Raw genomic sequence first — 27,692 nt, forward strand, 5'->3', positions numbered from 1 at the left:
TGGGGCACGCTGTACGGCGCCCGACGCGGGGCACGCAGTACGGGTGCCGACGTGGAGCACGCTGTGCGGACGCGAACGCGGAGCGCGTGCGCAGAAGGGCCGTCCTGTGCGTGCGGCTCGTGTTCCGGTCATGGGCTCTTCGCGGCCGCTGCTGACGGTGCTGTTTCTCCTGTGTGGTCCGCGGTTCGAGTTAGGTCAGTGTGCTGGCCTGACCCTGTGTGCCCCGGGAGACATCAGGAAGGGGGTGGGGTCCCCGCCCTGGTCTGGAGAGAGACCGTGGCCCCTCCGCCCGCTTCCTGGAAGGGCTGGCAGCGGCCGGACGCACCTCCCGGAGGCGCGAGGTGGGGAACGGCGTGGATCTCCTTCTTTCTTACTTTCCTGGACATAAAGTAGAGGAGAATATGGGCCGCCGCGCGACTTAAACAGTTGCGAACTGATAGCTGATCGTGATGTTTTGGTCTCGCTCCCACTTTCCCGTTTCCCTGCAGCATTACCCACTTTTATTGTAAATACCAGCTTGAAAAGCCAAAAAGAGTCATGGGAAAAATACCGTCCTCCTTCCCTCCCTTAAAAAGGTAACAGTCGGGGCGCCTGGGTGGCTCAGTGGATTAAGCCGCTGCCTTCAGCTCAGGTCATGATCTCAGGGCCCTGGGATCGAGCCCCGCATCGGGCTCTCTGCTCCGCAGGGAGCCTGCTTCCCTTCCTCTCTCTCTGCCTGCCTCTCTGCCTACTTGTGATCTCTCTCTCTGTCAAATGAATAAATAAAATCTTTAAAAAAAAAAAAAAAGGTAACAGTCTCCTTAATTCATGTCACTAAACGTTGGTTCACCAGCTGTCTCTGTGACAGTTTACTAGCGCCAGGGCCAAGATAAAGTGCGCGCCCTGCAAGTGTATTCGTTTCTCAGCTCCCTTTAACCCGATGCCCTGCTTGGTCCGTTTCCTTCTCCGCTGAAGTAGGTGAAATCACCCGTGTGAGTGTCAGAATGAGAACAGGAGGGTGCACTCTGCTGCCATAAAGGAACTTAGGGTACTTGGACGTCCTTAAGTAGAAACAGAACATTGCAAAGTGGGGACAAGTGCGGTGGGTTGAAAATAGTGCTGACCTGGAAGAAAGGAGACCCCGATCATCTCGTCCTTATTCCCGGCTAACTAGCTTTTCATGTGATTTTCCTTTTTTGAGTCCTGGGTTTTTTCCTATTAAATAAGGGGGTTGAATTAATGACCCTTTTAATCCTGATTTTCTGACATGTTCAAACAGCAAATATGAAGGATCTCAATCAATTATTTGCTAAGTACTGTGTTCTGTGCTAGATGCCAGGAATATAGTGGCCAAATAGATGTAGTACTTTTCTTCCTGGAACATCTGATATAATGGGGAAAATCAATAAGAAATGGGGAGGAAGAGGCAGAGAAACAACGTGAGAAGTATGGATAGACGGGGTCTGCGAGTATTTCAGGGTCTTAGTGTCTAGGTTTAGCTAGCTGGGACAGAGTTGTTGGGTACAGGAATAGAGCAGTAAGGACAGAAATAAACATTTCTCAGAACCATCTGCTCAGAACATTTCACACATAAAATTTTAATTTATACAGTCACACCTATGAAATAGTTAGATGTTATCTCTACTTTGTAGGCAAATAAATCTGCCTAATTTGCCTAAGGTTACCCAACAAATTAAGTGGCAGAACAAGAACTTAAGGCCGGATTTTTAAGCCTACTTTTTTTTTTCATTACACCCTTATGAATATTATATATCCAAATATTGCCACTTGTTTAATATATGTTCATGTATTACTGATGATGCCTCTTTTTCTCTGCAGGCAATGGGCAGACTACTAACATGGTCCAGCTACCAGGTGGGAGATTCCAGATGGGAACAAATTCTCCAGATGGCAGAGATGGTGAAGGGCCTGTCCGGGAGGTTACAGTAAAACCCTTTGCCATTGACATATTTCCTGTCACCAACAAAGATTTCAGGTACATCAGGTGTTCTTCCAAGAGCAGTAGAGCTTTTTCAATTTTTCATTCCTTATATCTAAAAGGAAAGTAGCTTGTTTACTACTACATGTCATCTTTGCAGTAATACTGTGGGATAAGTGTTACCTACATTTTCAGATGAAGAATCTGAAGTCTGGAGGTTCACGCTCTGTTAGTGGCAGAGCTGGGTCTGGAACTCACATCCCCCGACTCTTCAGCCAGTGGATTTTCCATTAAACTGGGTGTAGCACTGAGAAATATGGGCGGGAGTCAAACACTCAACAAAAACCTCTTCCACAGGGAGGAGCAATTGGGAGCAGGGCCGTAGTAGCTGAGTCTCTTAAATTCCCTTTATATTTACTTAGGGAAATGGAGTTAGTCTAGGACAGACATTGTGGTTCCAGCTCAATCTAAGAAGCCATGTTGAGCTGTCTCAGTCTCCTCAAGGTAGTATGTTTTGTGTATGTTTGTGCAGGCTAAAGCAGAAAATGATCCAGGAGATACCTGTGACTTAACTTCAAATGATACAGGGTGGGGATGTAGAGGGAGGAAGGGAGTATAAGGAAAAAGAAGAAACAGAACAACAAAGCATACGTGGGAAATGACTTAAGTGTTACATTGTGGACTTAGAAAAAAGTTGATTCGGGGCACCTGGGTGGCTCAGGTCATGATCCCAGGGTCCTGGGATTGAGCACGCATCAAGCCCCTCATTGGGCTCCTTACTTGGCAAGATGCCTGCTTCTCCCTCTCCCATTCCCCTTGTGCATGTTCCCCCTCTTGCTGTGTCTCTCTCTTTCAAATAAATAAATAAATAAAATCTATAAAAAAAATAAAAATTAAATTAAAAAATTGTTTTTTTTAATTTGATTCAGGAGACACAGACGGAGGTGAGCATAAGGGTGGTTGGTGACTTCTCAGGCCCTTTGACTTAGTGATTCCACCCTTACAGATTCTCCTTAAGGAAAAGAATTAAAGTCTTCTAAAAACATTTAGCTAAAAAGATGGCATTGTGAACAAATACTAACAACATAAGGATTGCTTAAACATCTTATATCAACGTCACAGAATACTTAGCAGCCATTAAAATCCTTTTGTCAAAAAGAATTGTGAGATGTTAAGTGAAGAAAATAGCTTACAAACAACACACAGGGTATGATCCTGTTTTTTAAAAATACGTGCATGGAGTGTCAATGTGTTTAAAAAGAACTGGAAGATGTAACATTGCATTAGGTAACAGATTTTGCCCATGTTTTTGTGACTTCCAAATGAAAATAATTGCATGGAAGCACTTTTTGTTTTTTCTTTTTTGCTTTTTAGGTAAACACCTCCTTAAAGCTATTTAGAAATCCTTGCTGGGGGGTAGAACAGGAAAGGATATGGACGATATATCTTAGTTGATGTAATAATGGATTTCAGTTTTTTTCTTTTTATCTACCTGTATTTTCTCATTTTTCTATAATGTGCATTACTTATATGTGCTTTTTAAAAGAATGTTTATTGGGACGCCTGGGTGGCTCAGTTGGTTAAGCGTCTGCCTTCGGCTCAGATCATGATCCTAGCGTCCTGGGATCGAGTCCCATATCGGGCTCCTTGCTCGGCAGGGCGCCTGCTTCTCCCTCTGCCTCTGCCTACTTGTGATCTTTCTCTCTCTGTCTCTCTCTCTGACAAATAAATAAAATCTTTTTTAAAAAAAGAATGTTTATTAAAATTTAAGGAGAAATCACTTCTGATCAGGCTTGCACTATATCATAACAGAAACAGCTAGCTAGGTAGACCCATGTGCACTTTTATGTATTTCAAGTTATGACCTATTTTGTGATAGAAGTCTTTTATATGAAATTATAACACTTGTTTATTACTTATTTATTTGTTTTTATCATCTGTTCATGATGGACTTTCAGCAAGCCCCTAAACGTTGCTTAGAACCCATGGCTTATCTCTGCGTCTCTGGTGGGAGATTTTCAAACCGTTCAGACGCTCCGAGGTTGGTAAATAGCCATTAATCTGACCTCCTCCGTTCTCAGTGCCCCTTTGACGGGTGAACACGGTCTTCTCAGATCAAAGGGAGGGCACAGACGGGGTACTTTTAGCCCAGTGAAAACATCCATCTTACCCTGGCAGTTTGCTTGCTGAAATTTGCTTTAGCATACCAAACTGTGTGAACATCTGTTCTAAAATTTCAGCACATTATTTTTATATGATTCCATTTTTTTCATCTGTTAGATGGAAATAGTAACACACATTCTCCCTCCCTCTCGTGATTGTTGTGTGAGTAGGTATATGATGAAGACCTTTCAGAGAAGAGACCCATTCCCCACCCTTAAATCTTCTCAACAGCTTTATTCATAATCTCCCAAAACCGGAGATTACCCAGATGATCTGCGCCTAGTGAATGGGTAAGCGAAGTTCGGTGCATCCGTACAGTAAAATGCTACTCAGAATTGAAGAGGGACAAGCTTCCAATACTGGCAACACATGGATGAATGTCAGAAGTATTATGCTAAGGGAAGCCAGACCCTACATATTATATGATCCAATTTATGTGAAAATTTATATTCTGGGCAAGGGAAAGCTATAGGGACAGAAACAGATCAGTGGTTGCAGAGGCATGAGGGAATTTTTAGAGGTGGTTGATAGACTTGCTCTGTATCTGGATTGTGATGGTGACTGTCCGCTTTGTCAAAAATCACAGAACTATACACTAAAAAGAGTGCATTATTGTATGTGAATTAAACACACAGCCACAGATTTTAAAAGAAAATCTCCTGCCCAGGCTTTCATAGGACCTGCTTGTTGCTGATGGAAACTCTGTGATGTGTGGCTTCGAGGAGGAGACTACATGAGGTTTTCTGGAGCAAGAAGGGGTGAGAGCGGGACATGGAACTTTATCATCAGCTTAACCAAGTGAAATATCTCTTTTCAGGGAGTTTGTCAGGGAAAAAAAGTACCGGACAGAGGCTGAGGTGTTCGGGTGGAGTTTTGTCTTTGAGGACTTTGTCTCCGATGAGCTCAGAAACAAAGTGACCCATCAGATGGAGGTGAGAGACCCGGGCTTGCAGCGGAGGGAGTGCGAGTGGGGTGTGGTGCTCCAGGTAAAGCACCTCGAGGAAGCCCACCTGAGAGCGGCAGGGAGGGAGGAGCAAGAGAGACCCCCTGCGGAGGGTCCTTTGGACACACACTCCCGGTGTTAACGCTGGGCTGGTTTCTGTGCACTGAGGCTCTGTAAGAAACCAGATACGTGTAGGGTTCAAGTTACTCCCTGAGCTGACGAGAGAACAGCCTGGCATCCCTCTAATAATGGCAGAGCGATGGCCTGCTTTCAGGGGTTCAGAAACACCCCCCCTTGAACCCCCTGAGTCTGAGCCTGAAGTGTCATTCTGCCTCGTGTGCATCAGTCAGGAAGGTGCCCTTGCCGGGTCAGAGAATCTGGCGGTCATACTTCTTCTTGTTTGTAGTCTGTCCTCTGGTGGCTTCCAGTGGAAAGGGCGTTCTGGAGGCAGGTACGTATTGGTTCCTCTTGCCTCATTTTGTCCTACCCCTGCTGACTCTTATTCTGGAAGCCTGTTTTCCCTCGACCCCTTGCCCATCTGGGGATACTAAACTAAAAAGGGCAACAGCCAAGCACCCCTGTTTCCTCCGCCCTGATCTTCTTGCCCCTTGCCCATCCCATTTCCCCCCTGGCTCATATTTATGCTCCCTCTGACTCACCTCTCCTCACGCTCCAGGCCATCTCCTCCAACTTCCTTGCTCCATCTAGTGGTAAAAGCTGAACTCAGATACCCTAAGCCTAGCCTTCCTCAGACTTCCATGAGCTCCCAGAAGCCTGTCTCACTTCATCCTGGCTGTCAGCCTGCAGGTCCTGGCTCTGGCATCCGAGAGAAACTGGAGCTCCCAGTGGTACACGTGAGCTGGAATGATGCTCGTGCCTACTGTGCGTGGCGGGGGAAACGGCTGCCCACCGAGGAAGAGTGGGAGTTTGCGGCCCGAGGGGGCTTGAAGGGTATAAAGCTGGCAAGGCGACTTACCTTTATTCTTCTCCCCATCCTGCCCTGAGTGGGAGCTTTGAAGGGGGGAAGGGTCCATACTTCCTAGAGCAGAGCTTCTTAATCTGTGTGGCTGGCGGAGGGCCACTTGTTACTGTTTCCAGTCTGATCCATCTCAGACCAGTAAAAGTTAATAACTGGAAAACTAGAATGAAGAAACAGACGTAAAATTTGTTACTTTTGGAGATACTACCCAGACATGTTACATTTCAATGTATATAATCCGAACAGCATGGTACAGGGAATAAGAAAAGAATTACCCAGAATCCTTTTCTGTAGGCGTGAAGGGACTCCTACAAAGAGCGGCATCCCGACTGAGCAAAGAGTCAGGAGGAGGAAGCAGCAGCTCATGTTCAGTACCTCTGCTGCTCTCTAAACACCAGCCATGCCATTAGTCAGAACTACTGTGATAAGTGAGGTTGCTTACAGTGTCTGTACCTCTCCGGATGTGAGCGGGTAACAGAGTTTACAGACTGGTGTGAGTCAGAGCCACACCTGGGACTGCCCTGGAGCAGATCAGGCGGCTGGGGGCTCCGAATGCGGGATGGTGAGTGGAAGGGATAGGCATGGGAAATGAAAGTAAGTCATCTCTCTCTCTTATTTCTCACCACCTCCTGACTTCCTTTTGGTTCCCTCCCTCTCTCTGGCTTTTCATTCCACAACCCTTCACCTCCTCCTCCCCCATTGTCTCCTTGCTGTCCTGGCAGGTCAGGTTTACCCGTGGGGAAACCAGTTCCAGCCAAACCGCACCAACCTGTGGCAGGTAAGTCATATGTTCCTCACCCCTGTCCCTTCTCAAGGCATTGACCGAAACCTCCTGAGGCTAGGCATTGTGTTGGGCTATGGGACTGCAGTGGGCTTTGTGTCCTAATGGGACAGGTACCTGGTAAAGCAAAAGACAGTGTGGTAGGTCTCCATATTGAAGAGTTGCAGAAGTTAGTGACTGCCTGAGCGTGGTGGGGGTGACTTCACGGAGAAGATGACATTTGAGCTGATGGAATAGGAGTTTGCCAAGTGAAAAGTGGAGGAAAGGGTGTTCACAGCAGAAGGAACAATGCGAGGGTCAGCGTTGTATTGGAAAGGGTACCGTGTGTTCAGAAATGGGACAGATTCAGAGAGGCTTGAGCCCAGGGAAACGGGAGGTATAGGATATGAGGTAGACAGTGTGTTGTACGGTCTTCCCCGCAGGCAGCGGGGAGTTGGTGAAGGTTTTTCAACGGGACTCACAACGTCATTTGATTTGGGGAGGATGCGAGTTGCTCATTGGTGCCTAAGTGAAGTAGAGCTGCAGCGGGGGCAGGGTGGGAGCTGCCTCTGAATTTGAGGCTGTGGCAGTGGCCCAGGGGATTATGAACACGTGAATCAAGTAGAAATGGGATGGAGAGGAAGCCAGATGGGAGAGGCATGGCCGAAAGATGGACAGGGTTTGGTAATTAATCAAAATAGAGAAGTGGGAGGGAGTTGGGTTCAAGTATGAAACTAAGCTTGGGCAACAGGGTTATGGTGCTACCATTATCCAGGACAGATGGTATGCAGTTGGGGTCAGAAGGATAGAACGTGATGGGTTTAGCATCAGCTTAGTTTAAGGTACCCTTGGGTCGTTTATGTGCTCAAACATTGAAAATATGAGTCTAGATCTCTGAGTCTGGATCTTAGGACAGAGGTCTGGGTCAGAGCAAGTGGTTTGGGAGTCAGCAACATCTATCTTAGGCAAGAATGTTATCCCCCTGGGAATCCCTGTAGAGTGTGGGGTGGTGGGGGACAGCATCAGCATTTCAGGGGAAAGCATTAAAGTGGACCTGAGGGGTAAACTGATCTTTTAGATGATGTTGGGATCAGAGCTTTGCAGAAAGACAGATCTGACTTATTTGCTATGTGGTCTTTGATAAGTTAACCACTTTGAGCCTCAGTCACCAGTTTCTTAAAAGGAGAAAATACTCGCCTCACAACCGTGCAAGGATGAAATTAAAAGAGATAAATGTGACAGCCGGAGCCCTGAGTAGCTTTTGAGTAAATTATTACCCCTTCATCTTCCCTTTAGTGAGATCAGCTTCCATAGAGTAGGGGGAGCTGAACCCCAGTTTTACTGAGAAGATTGAACAAGCTGCATCAGCAAATACAGGTTCCTTTCCAAGCATTTTGGTGATAACAGATGAGGACAGCGGAGTCAGGTCAGATGAGGGAGAGTTAAACTGTTGGTGGTAGAAGGGGCGGAGATGGTACCGGAGAGCACAGGGCAGGCATCAAGTGTCCTTGAGAAGGGAGGTGGTGCTGAGCGGAGAGGAGGAGCCTTCCCAAGGCACTGAGGCACATGGCGTTCAAGGCTGAGAGGTGGAAGCTGCCCAGAGTGGAGAAAGTGGGAGTGGGATGGGCTTGACATAGACCATGGTGGGCACAGGGAAACCACACGTTTCCTAATCCAGCCAGGAGGTAATGGTGGAGGCCATGAGGAGACAGGTTTGGGAGCTCAGGATGGGCATCTCAGTACGCTGCCTCATGCCCTTCATCCTACCCCAGGTGACACAGGAGTATGACTTTGGTTTTCCTCTGGGCAGGCAGGAACACCCACCTTGGAACAGGATGGTAAATGCTTGAGCTTAAATTTCTCCCCCTCAGGGAAAGTTCCCCAAGGGAGACAAGGCTGAGGATGGCTTCCATGGAGTCTCCCCAGTGAATGCTTTCCCCCCCCAGAATGACTACGGTAAGGTCTCCCTGCACGTTGCTGTCAGCACTCACAGATTGGTCGGTGGATCACTCTGCCTGAAGGATGAGGCAAGAGAACCACCACCAGGGAAGCATTTGATACCTGCGGGGCAGGGGAGTGGGGGATGGAGCCACCCAGCCTGGGACTGACCCACCTGCTGTGCTGCAGGCCTCTGTGACCTCATGGGCAACGTGTGGGAGTGGACAGCATCTCCATACCAGGCTGCTGAGCAGGACATGCGTGTCCTCCGGGGGGCCTCCTGGATCGATACAGCCGACGGCTCTGCCAATCACCGGGCCCGGGTCACCACCAGGTGAGGAGCTTGGGGGCTGGGGGCTGAGGGTCTGGGTCCTGGTCTCCCAGAGCTGGTGCTGCTGCTGCTTCCAGCCCTCTGTCTGCACCCCAAGTTGCGGGCACAGAAAAGAGAATAAGCAGCAAGTGCCAGGAGAAGGAGAAGAACCTAGGGCGACTTGTGCCTTTTCTCGCTCTCAGCACCCAGAGAGACTTTGTGTCTCGCATCGTAAGGGTTTCTCCTCTCGTCCTCATAACCAGGTGGCAGAGGCAGGGGAAGGGAATGGCCACATCAGTACTAGGTAATGGCCAGTGGTCATGGAAATGCTCACCCTTCAAAGTGGAAAGCACATGAAAAAATCATTGTCTATAACCATTTTACTTCACGGTCAGAATAAGCTCACAGAGGTGCGGGGACCTGCTCATGTCACACAGATGGGGAGTGCTGGTGCCTGAATGGTAGAGTCCCAGGCTCCCTTCCCTGCTGGGACTCTCTCTGCTTTGCTCATCTGTAGGGTTGTTTGGATGATCTCCCTCTGACTCCTCCCATTCCTGGGTTCCATAAGGACCAGAAAGAGACCACAGTTTCTGTGGCCTCAGGAAGTCAGGTTTGCCGCTGTTTTTTTGGTACATTGAGGGCCCTGGCTTTCCTTCACCTCCGTTTCTAGGACAAAGTAGTAGAGAAAGTACTGCCTGGGAACCAGGAAGCCGGGTTTGCCACTGAATCTCTTGTGCCCGTGAAGCAGTGGTTGGCCTTGGCCAAGACATTTAAATCTTCTGGTATCTGATTCTGGGTCTGTAAAGTGGCGAACAAACCTGCCTGCCGGAAGTGTTGAGAATCAGCAAATGGAAGAATGTAGGTGAAAGTCCTTTGAAAAGTGTGAAGTACTCATTGGCACATGATATTCTCGCTTCTTACTGACAGGGTTGTCCTGGCTGAGATATTCTAAACTGTGAGCCATCGAAGTCACTAGTCATTGCCTTTCGTGCCTTCCAGAGCAGACTCAGGGCTGCGCACTCCCACTTCTCCACCCTCTCCCAAGTCCCTTCTTAACCCTTGTCCCCAGGAGTGCCCTCGTACCAGCCTTCTTTCTAGTCCCTGCCCTCAGTCCACAGGCACCCTGGACCACAGCAGGCCCTAGGGGTTGAGCAGGAAAGTTGGGTAAGGCTCCGGGCCCCTTTCTCAACGAGTGTCCATTCTCTTCCTCTTCTCTGGTGGCAGGATGGGCAACACTCCAGATTCAGCCTCAGACAACCTAGGCTTCCGCTGTGCTTCCAGTGCAGGCCGACTGCCTGGGGAGTTGTGAACAGCCACGCAGAGCCGAGAAAAGCCCAGTGGTACCCGTGTCACTCCCTGGCCACATTCCACACAGCCAAACTCCAGGCTCTTCGGCTTTAGCCTCAGGAATGAGTTCCCTCCCCTTCCCCCATCCCTCTGTGGCAGGCATCTCTCATCAGGCCAGGAGAGGACTCTGACCTCTGGGGAGGGATACCGCTATCTCTTAAAGAAGGGGCCTGGCAGGGATGGTGGCCCGGGAGCTGGCCGTTTCTCCCAGAGGTCAGATATTAACCATATAGGGCCAGTCCTTACACATCTGGGGCAGAATGCTCTGAAAGGCCCGTTGTTAGAAATTTTTGAATCTGTTCCCTCCCCCTTTCTCAGTGTCTGATGCAGGGATCCAACATTGTTTTCCGAAGACAGAATTTCCTCCATTTTTCTTTGTTTTCCCAGTGAACTGCTGTAGAAGGAAAATCCGTCCTTCGTTAGCCTCATTTGTGGTGTTTCCTGTGCCTCTGAAAGAACCCGATTTCCACTGTTGGTCTGTAGAATGAGCTAGCTGGGCTCTGTAAAGCACAGTGTGAGTCTTAAAACAGTGTAGGAGAACTGAATTACGGACTAGACAAAACTACATTGTGGGAGTCATAAATAACACTCCAGAGACAAATACCAGAACCTTCCCTTTCTGTTTCTATTATTAATTATATGAGGGCTTGCGTATGCCTCTAAACACATGTTCCTGGAAAGGAACCTGCTCCGTGGTGTCAGCCAGTAAAATTTCCACGATTGAGTATCTCAGACTGTCCTCTCTCTCACCCTCCCCCTGGAACACTAAGGGAAGTACATGTGAGTGTCAGGAACTCTGGGCCTCAGGGAAGGACCAGAGATGGTGGTACGGCTGGGAAGGAGAGAAGCAGGAAGGCTCTCAAACCCTAATGCTAGTTGCCCCTCCGTGGGGCCTGGCCCTGACCATGACCACACTTACAAGGTGTGATGGGAGCACCCTGCTCTTGTGCAGAGCCTCTGAGAGGGAATAGTGGACCTAGTTCCAGGGGTCCTGGCCAGGGCCAAGTGCCCCCTGTGGATAGAGGCCTGGACATGATCTTACTCCTCAACGTACATTTCTGTGGCTTTCCCTCCTTGCCTGTCCCCCACCCTACCTACCCCACCTGCCAGCCCCTCAGTAGTCTTCCTCAGCCAGGGAAAGGAGCACAGCCTTGGGTGTGTTCTCGAAGAGGGCAGCCCGGTTCTGCTGCTGTCCCTTCTTCACCCAGTGGCCGTAGATTCGGAAAGCGTAGGCATCGATGAGTCGGCGCAGGGGCCGGAGGGCGTAGGGGTCGCGGATGACGATCTCCCGGGTCACGGGCTTCACCCGACGGTACTGGTAATAGATCCGCACCGAAGCCAGTACTGTTAGAGCGATCACCTGTGGAGAGCCAGAAGCGAGAAGCTGGCCCCAGCCCCAGCCCCTGCCGGCCTGTCTCCTTCCCCCTCCGAAGCAGAGCGTCCCTGAGCTCGCTTGCCATGAAGCCTTGTGCTCCTACTGCTGGGCGCTTCCTCGTGTCCTCCCTACCATCCCAACCTCTGCGACATCTGCAGAGATGGAGGCTGTAGGAGCCAGATGGGGGGCATCTGCCTTCTCTGAGTTCAGAAGTTGAACTGGAACCATCACGGGGATGGGTGGAGAGGGGAAGGGCAGGTGCTCTGGAAGCCCCGTGGGTGAGACGAGTCCCTGGGGGAAGGGGGGGACTTGGGGGCTTGGACTTGAGGAGTCCTGCCCCAGGGCCCTGGGTGGGAGGGGAGCTTCAGCACCTTGAACTTGCCCCGGGGGCTGAAGTGCCGCACTTCTTCCACCACGTACTGCTGGAAGAAGGGATGCGCTAAGGCCTCTTCTGCCGAACAGCGGCCCTGGGGGTTCACCACCAAGAAGCGGGAAACCTGAGAGAATAAGGAAGGGGAGCTGAAAACACCAAGGCAGGGTCCCCTCCAGCACTTGACAAGACAGAGGGTCTTCCCAGCAGGGTCCTCCATTCGGTAACACAATATGCCTCCCACTCCCAGCAGGCCTGGCCTCTCACCAAGTCCTTCACAGTGTCTGAATAATCATCCCATTCAGGTGAGCCAAACTGATAGTTGCCACTCATGATCATCCTCAGCATCAGCATCTGTTTCCGGTGCCAGAAGGGCGGGGAGCCCGCCAGCAGGGTGTACATGATGACCCCTGTGCTCCACCTGGCGCCAGGGAGACAGGGAGGAAGGCGGGAGGGCTGGCTGTAGCTCCTGCTGTTTCCTCCCCTCCACAACCAGGTGCTCCCAGCTATGGGGACACCCCTGTCACTGTGGGTCACTGTCTTCCCCAGCGTACTCACATGTCCACCTCCTTCCCGTAGCCTGGGTGGTCATCATTCATGGAGCATTCAATGATCTCAGGGGCCAGGTAACTGGGGGTCCCACAGACCTCTGCAGGAATAGTTACCATCAGGATAGGTCAGCGGGGGGCACTTGGAAGAGGAGGGTCCAAAGAAAACAATGGTGACACGGTGATAAAAGTGACACGGTGCTTGGGCTGGGATTCTTCTAACACTGACCAACTTCAGGACCAAGGGCAGGGACCGGGTGTCTGCTCCTAGGACCACCTGCCTGGGCCTGTGGTTTCCTGGCCTAGAACTCCAGCAGTGGGACCCTGGCCCAGCCCTGGGATGAGGCTTACCTGAAGAGACACCTAACCCGAAACAGTAGCATTTTTATTCTGGGGGGAGGGGGGAGGACTTGGGGGAGAAATGCAAGCATTTTCTGTTCCTGGACATGTGGATGAGAGAGCCTGAGCCTCTGACATGCGCCAAGGCCATGTTACCAGACCTCGCAGCTTCTCTCCTGGCTCCAGCTGGCAGGAAAAACCAAAGTCTGTGAGCTTGATGTTCATGTCGTCATCCAAAAGGATGTTCTCAGGCTTCAGATCCCGATGCACAATGTTGAGTTTGTGCAAGTTGCGGATAACCTCCAGCAGGGCTCTCATGATCTTCCTGGGGTGGGACAGGTACATGTTACTCTTTGCTCCTCCTCGGCAGGGCCAGGTCTCTCCGGAGGGAGACGAAAGCCCAGGTACCTGCCAGACTGCCAGTGAGGGAGGACTCCGGACAGGCTGGCGGGAGGCTACAAAAGCCTGCAGCACAGCCCCAGCCCAGACAAACGCATGCTGTGCCCCCTCCAAGACCTTGGTGGTGGGACCACTTGTGCTCTGGGGCAGGGAGTGGCGCTGGGGGCAGATGGATCCTTACCTAGTTTCCTTCTCACTCAGAGTGACCTTCTCAGTGAGGTAATCGAAGAGCTCCCCTCTCTTCATCCTGTGGGGACAGTGTTTGTAGCTGGATTGGTTCCAAGTCCACCCCTCCTTATCCTGCTCCCAGAGACCTGTTTCCTACCCTCATATCTCCAGAGACAAGGACCACAATAAAGGACCAAGGGCTGCAGGGAAAAGCTGGGGACGTGAGTAGAGACGTTGTCTAGGAAGATTAAGAGAGCAGGGGAGGCTGAAGGGGTGGGATGGGGTCCCCCATCTGTGGAAGTCACAGCCCAGACTGGGGTCTGTCAGTGTCAAAATCAGGGCTGGCGGGCACCGGGGTGGCTCAGTGGGTTAAGCCTCTGCCTTCGGCTCAGGTCATGATCTCAGGGTCCTGGGATCGAGCCCCGTATCGGGCTCTCTGCTTGGCAGGGAGCCTGCTTCTTCCTCTCTCTCTCTCTGCCTGCCTCTCTGCCTACTTGTGATCTCTGTCTGTCAAATAAATAAAATCAAAAAAAAAAAAAAATCAGGGCTGGGAGGTGGAAGAGGGACCCCGAGCCACTGGTCCAAGGCCCCAGATCCAGAGCAGAAGGACAGGAGTATCCTGATCCTTCCCGGGAAGGACTGGTAGAAGCCATAGTGCAAGTGCTGAGCGAGCAAAGTCTGCTTATTTTAGGGCGAAGAATTATGGTTCAGTCTTCTCACTTCTTGGGATGACGTGGAAAGAGGTCTCTGCTAGAACAATCTAGTTACACTCTGGAGGGCAACTCAGGACAGCATTAAAAATAGCTTTCCCGAGCGACTTCTTCAAAGGTTAAGGATATTTGAGCTGCCCTCAAGGGCTCTAAAGGACCGTGTCACCGAGCAGAGTTGGGACAGCTGCGGCTGGTTAAGTCTTGGGGGTCCTGGGAAAGTCTCCCCTGGTAAAACAGGAAAGATGTGTCCTGCCCCCTCCCGGCCACCCCTCCAGGGAAATCAGTTTGATTCCTAAGGCACAAGGGATTTGGCCCATGGCTCAGAGGCAAGAAAACCTTGAGCTTAGCTGGGGGAGGTGGAAGGGGACCTCTGCTTGAGGAGATAACCTAGAATTTACAGAGGTGAACCTTACTTGCACTGAGTTCCTAAAAGGCAATGTGTGAATCCAGTTTTTATCATTCTAATTCCGTTTTAAAGACACTAGGAGAATTCACTGTGAGCAGCTGCAGCAAGATTTACCAGTAAAACTGGGTCCCGTGCAGGGTGTGCCTTCCTGGAGGCAGCAGTTGAACCGTGCACACCGACCCCGTTACACTGTGTCTCCGAGTGCAATAACCCTGCTGGCTCTACACTATGGCTACAGTGTGAAACATTCTAACAAGACAGAATCTACTTGAGTAATTTCCTCAGGTAAACCCAGTCCCTAAATTAGCCATTATGTGTGGAGAAATCAAGACGCGGCACAGCAGTGATGCACGCAGGGAGATTCCCATTCTTTAGTGAGGACTAGGGAGTGGGGGGACAGGGAGCTGGAGAGCTCCCTTCCCTGGGACGCTTTTCTAATAATGATGGTAGGTCTGAATGCATTGTTCATAGAGCACTTTGTGTTGTTGGAATTTAATGCTGAGAGCCTGAGAGATAGGCAGAGTGTTCGGTGTTGTTTTTCCTTTCTTGAGAGAACAGAGGCTCTCAGGGCTAACACTGACAAGGAGCTCGTCTTGTGAGCCCTAGTGGTGCAGAAGCAGGGGCGGAGTGACATCGATGACAACGATGACGTCGCTCTCTGAGCCACACCCCAGATATAACCTTTACCACCTGCTTTCCTGGGCCCCTTGCACCAGTACTGAGGGTCTCCTCCTTCCCACTCCTTCCTCCTTGCAGTCAGATGGATGCTTTTCAAAGGTAAATCACATCCCATCACCTTCCTGCTCTCATCCCTCCAAAATCCTGACTCTGGCTAACATGTCTGCAAAATCTGGTGTTCGGTCCAGACCGACCCCACATTCTGCCAACTCCGCAGGCCTGCTCCCTGCCCCTACCCTGGCTTCCCAGAACATGCAGAGCCCACCCAGCAGGGCCCTTGCTTTGGCTCTTCCTTCTGCCCTTCTGCGGAGCCTTCTCCAGGTCTTGGCTCTGATCCTCACTGCATCTGGGTCTCTACTTAGGTCACCTCCTGGAGAGTGTTCCCTGCCGGTCGTTCCATCTAAAGAAACCCCACCTCTCCCTAAGGCCTGTTCTGGCTCCTGTGTCTGTACATGTACGTAACTGTGTGTGTGCTGTGGCTGACTTTACTGCTTTTTCTTCACTCTGGAAATCGTTCCACGAAGTCAGGGACCTTACATGTCTTGCTCATTGCTGTAGCCTCCGTGTCTAAAATGAGGGTTGAAGGACCGTTTGTAGAAGGACCGTTGTAGTTAATAATTCATGGCATTTACATCCTGCCGTTTGCTGCGCTATTGTTACTTCTGTAATACCCGTGAGAAAACAGACACTGAAAGAAATCATTGGCTTCTACTTGGTGGACACAGGACTCGAGACACCTGGCAGCCTGACCCCCAGGGGTGATCTCCCTAACTCACTGGAGATCGTATTTGGCCTCCACAGTGTAGGGAGCTGGCTCTTGGGCTCCAGGAAGCACTGGGTAGGGGACCACAACAGGAGGTTCTCCGACAGGCCCCAGGGTGTGGCTGGCTCCGGGGCTGGGTACTTACAGATCAAACACCAAGAAGAAGAAAGTGTTGGTCTCATAAGTGTCCTTCAGCTGTACTGAAATGGAAATGACTAACTCGTGTCAGGTAGCAGAGGAGCCTGGGCAGAGAGGCAGCAGGGTAGAGGAGCAACAGGGTTAAAGCTGCTTGGACCCACCTCAGAAGCTGGAAGGGGCATCAGAATGGTGTTCAAAGGAGGACCGCTAAGGGAGGGACCCGCCCAGGGACTTCACGTTCCCATTCCCAGCCCTGCTTGCAACCCCTTCATCTGACTGGAGGAGGAGGCTTAGAACTGACTCTCTGCAGCGGAGAGCACGGAGCTGGGAGCCTCAAGCCTCAGGGCACCAGCCTGGCGGGGTTTCAGGGGCAGGAGACGGGCTGGTGGTTTTGGCTAGCTGCACAGTGGGTCCGCGCGCCCGGACTTGGGTTAGTAGAGCAGAATCATGGTGGAGCACCCTGCCGGGGCCTAGGGCCATCACTCACCGATGTTAGGGAGCCCTGAGACCTTGTGCAGGATGTCCACCTCCTTCAGCGTGGCCTCCCGCAGCTCCTGCACCTCCTTAGGGCTGAAGCTGCCTCCGCCAGTGATGTCAATGATCTTCACAGCATACTCCCGGCACGTGGGCTTGTGGATGCAGCGCCTGACAACGCTGCTCACTCCTCTGGGGGTGCAGAAGACAGGTGGTTCCGGGCCCTCACCCCAGGGAGAACCCCAGGTCTAAGCCACCCCAGAAATGTCCTTTCTTGCCCACCAACTCCCTGTGAGCTTGGGGGGAGGGTGGGATGAAGAAGGTAGTTGGAGGGTGATTTGTCTGGAGCTGCTGAGTAATAAGCCTGGTCTTAGGACCCTTGACTCCTCGTTCAGTGCTTTTCCCAGCACCGCAGGCAGTCACCCTCCTCTGACCCCTGATCTCCGACTCTGGCACAAAACTGGGTTTGGATGTGCTTGTCGATGGCACCGGGAGAGCTCTGCTGGGAGAGGTCTCTTGCCTGGACGCTTCCATACCTTTCTCATCTGTCCTGGTTCAGGAGGGCAGGACCCAAACTAAGGGTTTCTTCAAGGGGATAATGCTTTGGGGATGGAAAAGGGTCAGTGCTCAGGACCTGTGGAACCGGGTGGAGCCCAAGACCGCACTTCCTGCGGAAGGTCTGGGCCTTACCTGCCCAGGATCTCCTTGGGCTCATAGTTCTCATAGAAGCCCTGTGCCGAGCACGAGTCTGGCAGTGCCTCGTCCCGGGTCATGCTCAGCAACTCGGGGCTGACTCTCAGGGGCTCTGAGGGAGAAATAGAAAGACGCTGTCAACTGAATTCTGCCCCTGAAACTCATATTACACCAGGTGTTAACGAAATTGAATTTAAATTAAAAAAAAATTTTAAATGAAGAAGTAGCTCTTAACCTCTTGATCTGGGTGGTGTGCCCTCTGAGGGCCAGGCCCTTTCTTGCTCATCTGTATCACCTGGCACAGAGGAGGCCTATTATGAATGCTCAAAACATCTGCTCCTTCCCACTGGCTGTAAACTGTGACCCCCAGGCAAGCACGTGGCTCCCGGAATGTTCTGGCTATAAGCTGCTGTTCCGACAGCAGGTGGTCGGCCAGGCCAAAGCCCAGGCCAGAGGCAGGAGGTTGGGCTGGAGGCAGGAGGTTGGGCCGGAGGCAGGAGGTTGGGCCGGAGGCAGGAGGTTGGGCCGTCAGCCCTCAAGGTCAGCTCTCACGAGGCCATCACACCCTTGAATCTAGAAAGAACTCAGAGAAACCTTGCAGGGAACGAATTAAGGGACTGTTTCCTCTCTTTGAGGAGATGAGGGTGGTCCTGCTTTTCCTCTGCTTGTTCTCTGCACTTCTGAGAGATGAGAAGCTTCATGATTTCCCTTCTGAATATGGCAGTCCTATAGCCTCTCCCTGCCACCTGCAGTCATAACTGTCCTCCCCTGGAAAATCCCCTCCTCCCAGGACACACTTCCTGTGCTTCCCACTGTTCCTTACTCATTCTGCCCCCACCCAGGACTTTCCTAACCTTCCCTCCTCCCTCCTGTCCTCCCCTCCTTCCACCCTCTCTGCCTGCCTGCCTGCATTCTGCTGTCCCTCCCTCCCTGTCTCTCTCTCTCTTTCTAACTCTTCTTTCTTCCATACTTGAGAACCCCGCTGCCTGGTGCTCAGAGGCACGCAGAGCTCAGTGGTCCCAAGCTCTGGTATCACTTGTCGGTGGGTGGTGTCTCCTGCTCCACAACAGATGTCCCAGCCATTCCTCCCCACCTGTGCCCAGTGCTGCTCCCTGGATGTGAGTCAGTGGTTGGAGGTATCCCTTTGGCTCAGGGTCCTGATGGCAGGATGGACCTGTCCTCAGAATGCCCCATGTTCTACCAAAATATTGGCCAGTGAGCCCTGTGGCAGGTACTGCCTTGCGGGGCACTACCAAGCCAGGATATGCAGGCGGGACACAGAGCTGCTGAGCTAGCTGGCTTTGCCGCAGGAATATGGAGGCCACCTACCTACGAGGCCACCTAGTACCTCCGACCTTCGATATAGGATTTGAGGGACGGAGAGAGTCATCTAACGACAGGAGGAGGGGCGGACAGAAAATGGGCGCAAGTTCACAATCAGTAGGGCCTTCTAGTCCCACTTCTTCTGCCCTTTCTGGGCTCAAGGCGGCCTGGCCTATCCAAGGGGCCAATTTTCTGACCAACCAAGTGGGGCTAGCTGTTCCAGGAAGCCTGGTGTCCCCACTGCTGGGTGCCTGGTTACCAGAGGAAGAATTAGAATAACAACAGTCTCCTTTGCCAACAGCAGGGTTGCTACAGGCTCCCCAGTCAGCAACCCCAGCTGAGCACAGAAATATCTGTTCCTGTAAAAACAAGCCTATTTCCTTGCAAGTCCTTTTAAGCTCCCAAGATGGGCATCTGTGCCCCCCACCTGGCACGACTGGGTAGCACACCGTTCCCCAGCCCTCCACAGGCAGAGGGTGGATCTATCCGAACCACCCCCTTCCCCCAGCCCCGGAAGCCGTCCAGGCTGGGGTCTCCATTCCCTGGCTGGACGAGCTTCACGGACTTCTGGCTGCACTCACCTCTCCTGGGGTGGGGCAGGAGGGCCAGCCCCTTGCTCTAGGCCTAACTTGGGGCCATCTTTGGGCCTTTGTCCATGGCCTCCATCCATACCCCCCACACCTTTTACAAGACTTCTTTGGGAAGGGTCCCCAGATGGGAGTAGGTTACCTGATTCTTTTTGGAACAAAACATCCCTCCCCCAAGCTCAGAGAGTCTGAAAATACAGGGAACCTGCTCTCTGTCGGCGGATACCCTGAGGGGCGCTTCAAGAGTCAGTGGTTTCGCTCTGCATCCATCTGCCCTCAGAAGAGAAAAGTGCGTCTCACAGCTCTTGGGCTTTCTGTCTTCTCCGCCGCAGAGCCTGTCCCTCTCTCTGCCTGTTGCCTGGCTTTTGTCCATCACCCGCCCCGCTACTCACTGTTAGGTCCTCGCAGGCCCTGGAGTGAATGTGACAGGAATCCTGAAGTTCTCAGAGCCCCTCGGGGAGTGGGGACAGTTGAGCGCTGAAGCGGTTCCCCCGCAGACGCTTGTGGCCGCAGTAAGCTATCTTGCTGCTCGTCCTTCGGGCTTTGCTACTTGGTGACGGAAGGCTGAGGAAGGCTGACGTACCAGAAATAAATCACAACTGCAAACTTGGGATGCAGGCCAAGGCCGGGCAGGGGCCAAGCCTCCCCGGGAGGGGACCTCTGCTGGAGGGTGAGGGAAGCTCGGGCAGCCTGGGAGCAGTCAGGACAGCAGAGGTGACCTGTCTCCCCTTTGGAGCTCCGTCGGCCTCCAGGCCCAGTGCAGACAAAGCCAGTCTTGGTGGGAATGCAGTCACTTCTCTGGGAGCCTTTTCTGTGTATGTTGAGAGCAGGGCCCTGGAGAAACCCAAGCACTGGCAAACCCATAGAGCAGCCCTGGCTGCCACGGGGACCCAGACGTTGGGGCCCACGCAGGAACAGTGTGGCTGACCTGCAAAATGCAGACTTTAAAGGTTAGGGAACATCCCCCTTAGGAATCGATCTCTGATCTACCTCCATGATTTCATCCTTAACCTGTCTGATTTTCAGCCTGTGGGCTGTTGAGTGGAGCTCCGGGTGCTGGGAAAAGCATATGGGCTGACTGTGCGCTGTTGGGCTCTCGGGGTGAGGGTCCTCATCAGTATGCTTAAGAGGTTGGCAGAATCGGAAATAATGTATGGAATGTGCTGGCACACAGTAGACACTTACTTATTGCTCTCTCGTCCTAAAGCTACCTTTTTTTTTAAGATTTCATTTGTCAGAGAGAGCACAAGCAGGGGGAGCAGCAGGCAGAAGGAGAAGCAGGCTCCCTGCTGAGCAAGGAGCCCGATGTGGGACTTGATCCAGGACCCTGGGATTATGCCTGAGCTGAAGCAGACGCTTAACCGACTGAGCCACCCAGGCGTCCCTAAAACTACCTTTTTCCAAATCCCTAATTCTAATAGAACAGATGAAGGGAGGGGTAATGCAGTGCTCCACACAGAGGCTGAGCCCACAAGCACGCCTGATTAGCATTTCACAAAGCACTCGCACCCCAAAACTCTGGTGTTAAGCCCATGGTAAAGAGAATGTGACTTGCTCAAGGCCACTAAACAGGTAAGAGGTTCTAGACTGACCCCAGCTGTGGCCCCAAGTGCTCTTTCTGTCACTCATGTTGACCATCTGTTTCTTCCCCTGGGGGAGATACTTGCTGGACTGCTAGAAGGCAGGCGCGGAAGTGACTTGGGGTCTCTGCATAAAGGCTTCTGCTTGCTGAGACGCAGCATCTGGCTCAAGATGGAAACACTTACTGCCACTAAGCTCCCTGATCCCTTCAGTTGTCCTGATGCTAAACTACAGACTTGATTTCTGCTTTATACTTTCCATGTTTAACAAAATCCCTTCTAACTCCGTGCAAAAGGCCAATGTATCTAGTGGGTTATTTTCCTGTCTCTTTGTAGCCATGGCTCCTACCAGAGAGGCCAGGCCAGCCAGACTCTTATATTTATTGATGTCAGCGGTTCATTTTCCTTTTATTTTACTTAAATTATCATGTATTAATTTCAGGGGTAGGATTCAGTGATTCATTAGTTGCATACAATGCCCAGTGCTCATTACTTCAAGTGCCCTCTTTAATGCCCATCACCCAGTTACCCCATCCCCCATCTACCTCCTCTCCAGCAACCCTCTATTTGTTCTTCATAGTTAAGGGTCTCTTATGGTTTGTCTCGGTTTCATCTTTTATTATTCCTTCCTTTCCCTGTGTTTCTGTTTTCTTAAATCCCACATGTGAATGAAATCATATAGTATTTGTCTGACTTATTTTGTTTAGCATAATATCTTCTAGTTCCATCCATGTCATTGCAAATGGCAAGATTTCATTCTTCTTTACAGCTGTTTACTTTTTTTTTTTTTTTTAACATAAACTCTATACAGTCAGTGTGGGGCTTGAACTCATGACCCAAAGATTGAGAGTGACATGCGGCTGGTTAAATGGGTAGATTTTCCCTTGATTCATTGATTCAACAATATACTATTAGGGTGGGCGCCTGGGTGGCTCATTGGGTTAAAGCCTCTGCCTTCAGCTCAGGTCATGATCTGAGTCCTGGGATCGAGCCCTGCATCAGGCTCTCTGTGCAGCAGGGAGCCTGCTTCCTCCTCTGTCTGCCTGCCTCTCTGCCTTCTTGTGACCTCTGTCAAATAAAATCTTTAAAAAAAATACTATTAGGGTACCCACCATACACCATCACACCTTGGACATAAGGGCCAATAACACTGTGAATTTAGAAGTCCTGAACTTTCACAGAAATGGGCACTGGGGTTGTTGCCAGGAGTGAACTATCAGTGGTGGTTCAGGCAAGGTGGTCTTGGCCCCTTTCAGGAACTCAGTGAGACTGGGACACTCGGGTGGCTCAGTGGGTTAAGCATCTGCCTTTGGGTCAGGTCATGATCCCAGGATCCTGGTATGGAGCCCTGCACTGGGCTCTCTGCTCAGCAGGGAGCCTGTTCTCCCACTCCCTCTGCCTGCCTCTCCTCTGCTTGTGCTGTCAAATAAAATCTTTAAAAAATTTTTTTAAAGTGGGTCACTCTTAAAACAGTTGAGAACAGGAGGCAGCAACTGGACGATCTACTCACTCCACAGCACCCTCCTCACCTCACAGGAACACGGGTCTCTGCAACTTGGATTGGAGAAGAAATCCAGCAGCCTCAGAAACGTGCATTTGAGAGAAGTGCAAAGCACAACCAATGCTGGAGAGAGCCCCCCGAAGTGAAATTTTGAGTTGTGAGGAATGGCGGTGGGTTCATCTTTTTAAAAATGATGCACCCTAAATTGAGCCCATCTCAGGATATGGAGTGGGCAGCGGCAGCTAGCTGAGTCTTTCAGCAAAGGGAAGCTACAAGGCCTTACATAGAAGAAAAACATTTGCAGGGGAAATGCCTGTACTGAGACTGGTTCTCATCTCTGACCTATTAATTGGATATAGGAGGGGAGGTGACAGGAAGTACGGACCTGGCCACAAGAACCCCCTCATGCAGTAAGTCTCTGTCCACATTTCCTTTATCACTCACTTTAAAAGTTTCCTGCTACTGCTCAGTAGCAAACCCTGGCCTTCCATCTGGACCCTTTTCAGTGAGCACTGTTGGCTACGGAACTACTCTCCTACAAAAGCTCCTCAGGGAGCTCGGCCAGATCATCCAGATGGATGCTAATTTAATACTAAGACTAGAAAACAGATATGCTTAAAGACATGTTGAGACACTTGGGTTCTTTTGCAAAATGCCTATGTGCAGCGTGCATACACCATATCTAATTTATAACCTCACACTTCAAAGACACCACATTCTGAGAGAAAATCACTTTATTCTAATTAGTTCACAAATGAGAACATCACAAAAGGTGATCTAAGGAGGCACACAAACATCCTCCCAGCCCCAAACTCAAACCATCTCAATGAACTTGTATTCAGTAAGAACATGCTTTTTCATTCCAATTCTGAAGAAAGCTGTAATTAATGATGGAGAGGCTTAACTGGTGGTTTTATACTTTATATATTCACTATTATATTTTTATGCTAAATTAACTTGGTCATGAGAGATGATTTTCCGTATCTTCAATTTGAACTTCTTGATTAGGCTAATCCTGCAAACAGAAAAGGTAAGTTAGTAGAGTAATAGTTGTATATTCTTAGCAAAGCAGAAGCCTTCCAAATGATAAAAAGAGGGATGAAAGTCCAGGTTTATCAGATTCTTGCCTAAATGAAGGTAGAAAATGAAAATGAGCCTTAGCAGATGGTGAATTCTTAGGTCAAAAGGAGGAAACTATATAAACAAGCTCACTGCCACCACTCCAGATAGCCCAAACCTCAGAGTTCCACTGAGGGATGGAATAAACTCTTTTCGCAAATAAGGTGTGAAGAATGCCAATAACGTATCAGTCTTTATAGCTAATCTTGGACATGGTTGAAAATGGAATGTAATTTTTTATTCACAGCTTTATGGCTAGATCACCCACATCCTGTAACCAGAACAAGACTTGACACACTAATCTACACCCACTTAAGGAAGAATCAGAATCACAATGTAACTGACAAAAGCTTAAGATAATGACTAGAAACCTCTGGACCAGCTCTTTGTTAGAAGAACTAGATTGTTTTTAGAATGTAAACAAAATCGGGGCGCCTGGGTGGCTCAGTGGGTTAAAGCCTCTGTCTTCAGCTCAGGTCATGATCCCAGGGTCCTGGGATCGAGCCCCACATCTGGCTCTCTGCTCAGCAAGGAACCTGCTTTCCCCCCCCTCTCTCTCTGCCTGCCTCTCTGCCTACTTGTGATCTCTGTGAGTCAAATAAAAAAATTAAAAATCTTCAAAAAAAAATCAAATAAAATGTTAAAAAAAAAAGAATGTAAACAAAATCTCCTCCAACTTGTCAGTTTAATCTATGACACAGAATCCCAAAGTTCTACAGGGCCCAGGGGTATCGTGCTGCGAACTGAGCAGATGCGGGTTCGATCGGGGATTGACGCATCACCTACCATTTGCAAATCTGCACTGTTTCAGCACCTCGCTGAAACCTTCACAAAGCTTAAGGTCACCCTGGTTCTGGGCACACTCCAGAAACTGTTTCATCTCATAGTGGCATGGGCCAAACTGCTGCTGTGGCTGCTGGTACGCTGGCTGGGCTCCCTGAGGCTCCTACAAAGGCACAACATTCAGGACCGTTTAGATTAGATTTACACCTGAACAAAGAACAGTATCCGGTGTCTTTGAGGTCAACTAGGGAAACATAACTAGAACTAGATGCAAATTAAAGTTTCCATCTAATAACATGGAAAGTGAAAAAATTTAAAGGCAAAAGCAAATGGGCTTAACAAAATTCCAGTTACAAGAAGAAAGATTCAAGAACAATGATGCAAAATACCAGTGGGGTTCAGTGACGTTTCATGGAGGAGAAAGTGGGACTATTACAGAAAAATAGACGGATTAGAGTATCAAATACACCAAAAATACAACAGGCTACACACCAAACGCTCATGCTCATCAGAGAAGAAAATTCACATACTTCAGAAAAAGGGGCAGGGACAAATGTCAGAGGAGAGATCAGAGTTCAGAGAAGAGGGTTAGAGCTACTAAAGAGATTTTTAAACACTTAACCAAGATTGAAACTAAATTTAAAATAAGGGGGAAATGGCTGTTTACAGTGAAATCAAGTTGAACTGCTCTTCTACTCCTTACAATTTGTACAGTTCTTGATGAAACTGATCTAAGGCACTAACAAATGCCAAGCATGGCTCTTGATAAACCATTTTCTGTTAAAAGCACTGTGGATTCTAAAATTACAGACAGTTCCTATACATAAGGAACTTACAAATAACTAGGTTTTCTCATAAGGTCCCACGGAAAGAAAACACTGCCCAAAACCTTACCTGGTAAGTGATGTCAGGCCTTGAAGGCTCAGCGCTACTTCCTCCACCGAAGCCCCCAGTGATGGCATGACCTATCGTGTGCCCGACAGCAGAGCCCACAGCCACACCAGCTGCAGTGGTTGCCATCTGAGCCATGAGACCCGGCTGCCGGGGTGCAGCTGCAGGTGAGCCAACAGCAGACGGGGGAGCCGCTGCCGGCGGCTGAGCTGCGGGCGCTGGTCTCGGCGCAGCTCTCATCTGAGGGGCCCGGCTAAGAAAGAACAGAACAAAGTATGAAATGTCCACCTGCTACCAGGTTTGGACTTAAACGGTAGTGTTGACCCATTTAACACAGGTCTGACTTGCAGGGGTCCACTTTCATGTGGATTTTTTCGGTAAATACAGGATAGGTATGCCACCGTATGTATTTTCTCATGGTTTCTTAGTAACATTTTTCCTTTAGCTTACTCTATTGTAAGAATACAGTGTTGTAATAATAAAACATACAAGGGACGCCCGTGCAGCTCAGTCCGTTAAGTGTCTGCCTTCGGCTCAGGTCATGATGATCCCAGGGTCCTGGGATCGAGCCCCACATCGGGCTCCCTGCTCAGCAAGGAGTCTGCTTCTCCTTCTCTCCAGCCCCTGCTCATGCTCTCTCTTGCCATCTTTCTCTCTCAAATAAATAAAATCTTAAAAAAAAACCAAACATACGAAACACATGTTACTTGACTGCTTGTTATTGCTAAGGCATCTGGTCATCAACAGGCTCTCACTAACATGTCCAGCACTGCTTTAAAAATCTTCACCTACGGCTGTGGCTCAAGTCATGATGCAGGGTCCTCAGACTGAGCCACAAATGGGGTTCCTGGCTCACTGGGGAACCTGGGTCTCCCTGTCCCTGCTACTCCCCCTGCTTGTGCTCTGTCAAATAACTAAAATCTTTAAAAAATAAAATAAAAGGGACGCCTGGGTGGCTCAGTTGGTTAAGCGGCTGCCTTCGGCCCAGGTCATAATCCCAGGGTCCTGGGATCGACCTGCTTCTTGCTCTGCCTCTGCCTGCCTCTCTGCCTGCTTGTGCTCTCTGACAAATAAATAAAATCTTTAAAAAATAAAATAAAAATCTTCACCTATGTTATGTTTTCTCTGGCCATTTTTAGATTACTTCCTTGGGTGCTCTTGCCCCACATAATTATGGCTAGGTCTGAAGTTTAGACTTTGGTTCCGTCAGGGTGCATCTGGCATCACTTTACAAAAACGTGGTTTTGGGTTCTTTGGAGAGACGCTTCTTTCCGTTCCGTGAACCGCCTCCCTATACTCCTGGCCTATTGTTTCACCACAATCCACCCGACTCCGGAAAACCAGTGTGCTAACGTCCTGAACTGGTCACTGGAAAACTCGGGTCTGACCTGGCTTTCCCACACACTGATTGAGGGACCGTGGACAAGTCACTTGCTCCCAGCCGTCAATGTCCTTATTTCTGGAAAAGATGGTGACATCTCCCCTAAGGTTACTGGTGTTGAGGTTAAAGTGCGAGTAGCAGTGCACTTTTAAAATACCTCAAGAACGAGAAAACGGGGGGGGGGGGGGGGGGGCCGCTGGGAGGCTCAGCTGGTTAGGCGTCCACCTCCCCCTCGGGTCATGATTCCGGGTCGTGGGATCGAGGCCCACATGGCGGGGGTGGGGGGTGGGGTCCCTGCTCAGCGGGAGCCTGTCTGTCCCTCTCCCTGCTGACAAAAAAGTATTAAAAAAAGAACAGAAGTAGAGAAGGTCCCCTACACGTGAGGCTTTAGACACCGCGTTCCCGAATAGGCCGAGGCCCGGGAACCCCCTGCTGGGCTCAGATCAGCCAGTTTACTGAAATGCGGGTCCCTTTCCAGCACTCCCCGCTCCCTTCCTTGGGGGGGGCTCCTCCGGACGTCTCGGCTCCCGCGAAGACGCCACCTCCAGGCACGGCCGCTCCATGGTACGACGCGCTCTGGGAGCGCGCGGCGGGGCTGGCCGGGCCGGGCCGGGCCGGGCCGGGCGAGGGGGGGGGGGGGGGGTCGTGAGTTTCAAGCCCCTCCCGGAGGGGTCACTGGAGTCAACGGGCTCTCGGGCATCTCACGGAGTCACGGGCGCTCGGAACCGGAAAGGGCCCCCACCGGGAACCCAGCCAAAGCCCGTGACAACCAACGAGCGGCGGCGCGCGCCACGCCGGCCCCCGGGCGCCCCCGGCCGCGGCGAGGCCTAGCGCGGCCTCCCTCTGCGTCGCGCGCCGGCAGGGCCCAACCCCCCACGGCGGCCTCACCTGGCCGGAGGGGCCATGCGGGAGGTGCGGCTCCGGCTTCCACGCGGCATGGTTCCTGGCGCAGCGGCCCCGCTTCCAGACGTCCGAGACTCGGCGGAGACCCCAGCGGCTTCGGCGGCGCCGGAGAACGGAACACGGGGGGCGGGCTGGGCCTGCGCTTGCGACCAATCAGCGCGCACGCAGACGCTCCTGCTCGCCCACGTCCGCGCGGGCCCTGAAG

General features: G+C 50.9%; 3 protein-coding genes across 6 annotated transcripts; 1 reads left to right on the plus strand and 2 right to left on the minus strand.

Annotated features, from left to right (window-relative positions):
- The first annotated feature begins 71 nt into the window (after positions 1-71).
- SUMF2 (sulfatase modifying factor 2) lies at positions 72-24,074 on the plus strand. Of its 3 annotated transcripts, XM_045992422.1 has the most exons (10): positions 124-194; positions 489-575; positions 1,819-1,975; positions 4,899-5,013; positions 5,431-5,475; positions 5,825-5,975; positions 6,726-6,781; positions 8,635-8,719; positions 8,891-9,035; positions 10,236-11,085. In XM_045992422.1, exons 3-10 carry the CDS (start codon positions 1,839-1,841, stop codon positions 10,318-10,320), a joined length of 819 nt encoding a protein of 272 aa, XP_045848378.1. In that variant the 5' UTR covers positions 124-194; positions 489-575; positions 1,819-1,838; the 3' UTR covers positions 10,321-11,085. The 3 variants fall into 3 exon arrangements, with proteins under 3 accessions (XP_045848377.1, XP_045848376.1, XP_045848378.1); XM_045992421.1 differs by lacking the exons at positions 489-575; positions 10,236-11,085 and adding an exon at positions 23,777-24,074 and having other exon boundaries at positions 72-194; XM_045992420.1 differs by lacking the exon at positions 489-575 and having other exon boundaries at positions 72-194.
- On the minus strand, positions 10,300-21,417 carry PHKG1 (phosphorylase kinase catalytic subunit gamma 1). Of its 2 annotated transcripts, none has more exons than XM_045992418.1 (10): positions 19,722-21,417; positions 17,417-17,531; positions 16,740-16,918; positions 16,260-16,314; positions 13,571-13,636; positions 13,152-13,315; positions 12,662-12,752; positions 12,371-12,524; positions 12,105-12,230; positions 10,300-11,718 (listed from the first exon to the last, which is right to left on the minus strand). In XM_045992418.1, the coding sequence occupies exons 2-10, from the start codon at positions 17,497-17,499 to the stop codon at positions 11,473-11,475; spliced, it is 1,164 nt and encodes a 387-aa protein (XP_045848374.1). In that variant the 5' UTR covers positions 17,500-17,531; positions 19,722-21,417; the 3' UTR covers positions 10,300-11,472. The 2 variants fall into 2 exon arrangements, with proteins under 2 accessions (XP_045848374.1, XP_045848375.1); XM_045992419.1 differs by having other exon boundaries at positions 19,535-21,417.
- Positions 23,130-27,670, minus strand: CHCHD2 (coiled-coil-helix-coiled-coil-helix domain containing 2). Its single transcript, XM_045992423.1, has 4 exons — positions 27,473-27,670; positions 25,207-25,456; positions 24,316-24,475; positions 23,130-23,425 (listed from the first exon to the last, which is right to left on the minus strand). The coding sequence occupies exons 1-4, from the start codon at positions 27,520-27,522 to the stop codon at positions 23,415-23,417; spliced, it is 471 nt and encodes a 156-aa protein (XP_045848379.1). The 5' UTR covers positions 27,523-27,670; the 3' UTR covers positions 23,130-23,414.
- Positions 27,671-27,692: the final 22 nt, after the last annotated feature.

The sequence above is a fragment of the Meles meles genome, chromosome 21 (genome assembly GCF_922984935.1).
Source record: "Meles meles chromosome 21, mMelMel3.1 paternal haplotype, whole genome shotgun sequence".
In the NCBI taxonomy this organism is placed as follows: domain Eukaryota; kingdom Metazoa; phylum Chordata; class Mammalia; order Carnivora; family Mustelidae; genus Meles; species Meles meles.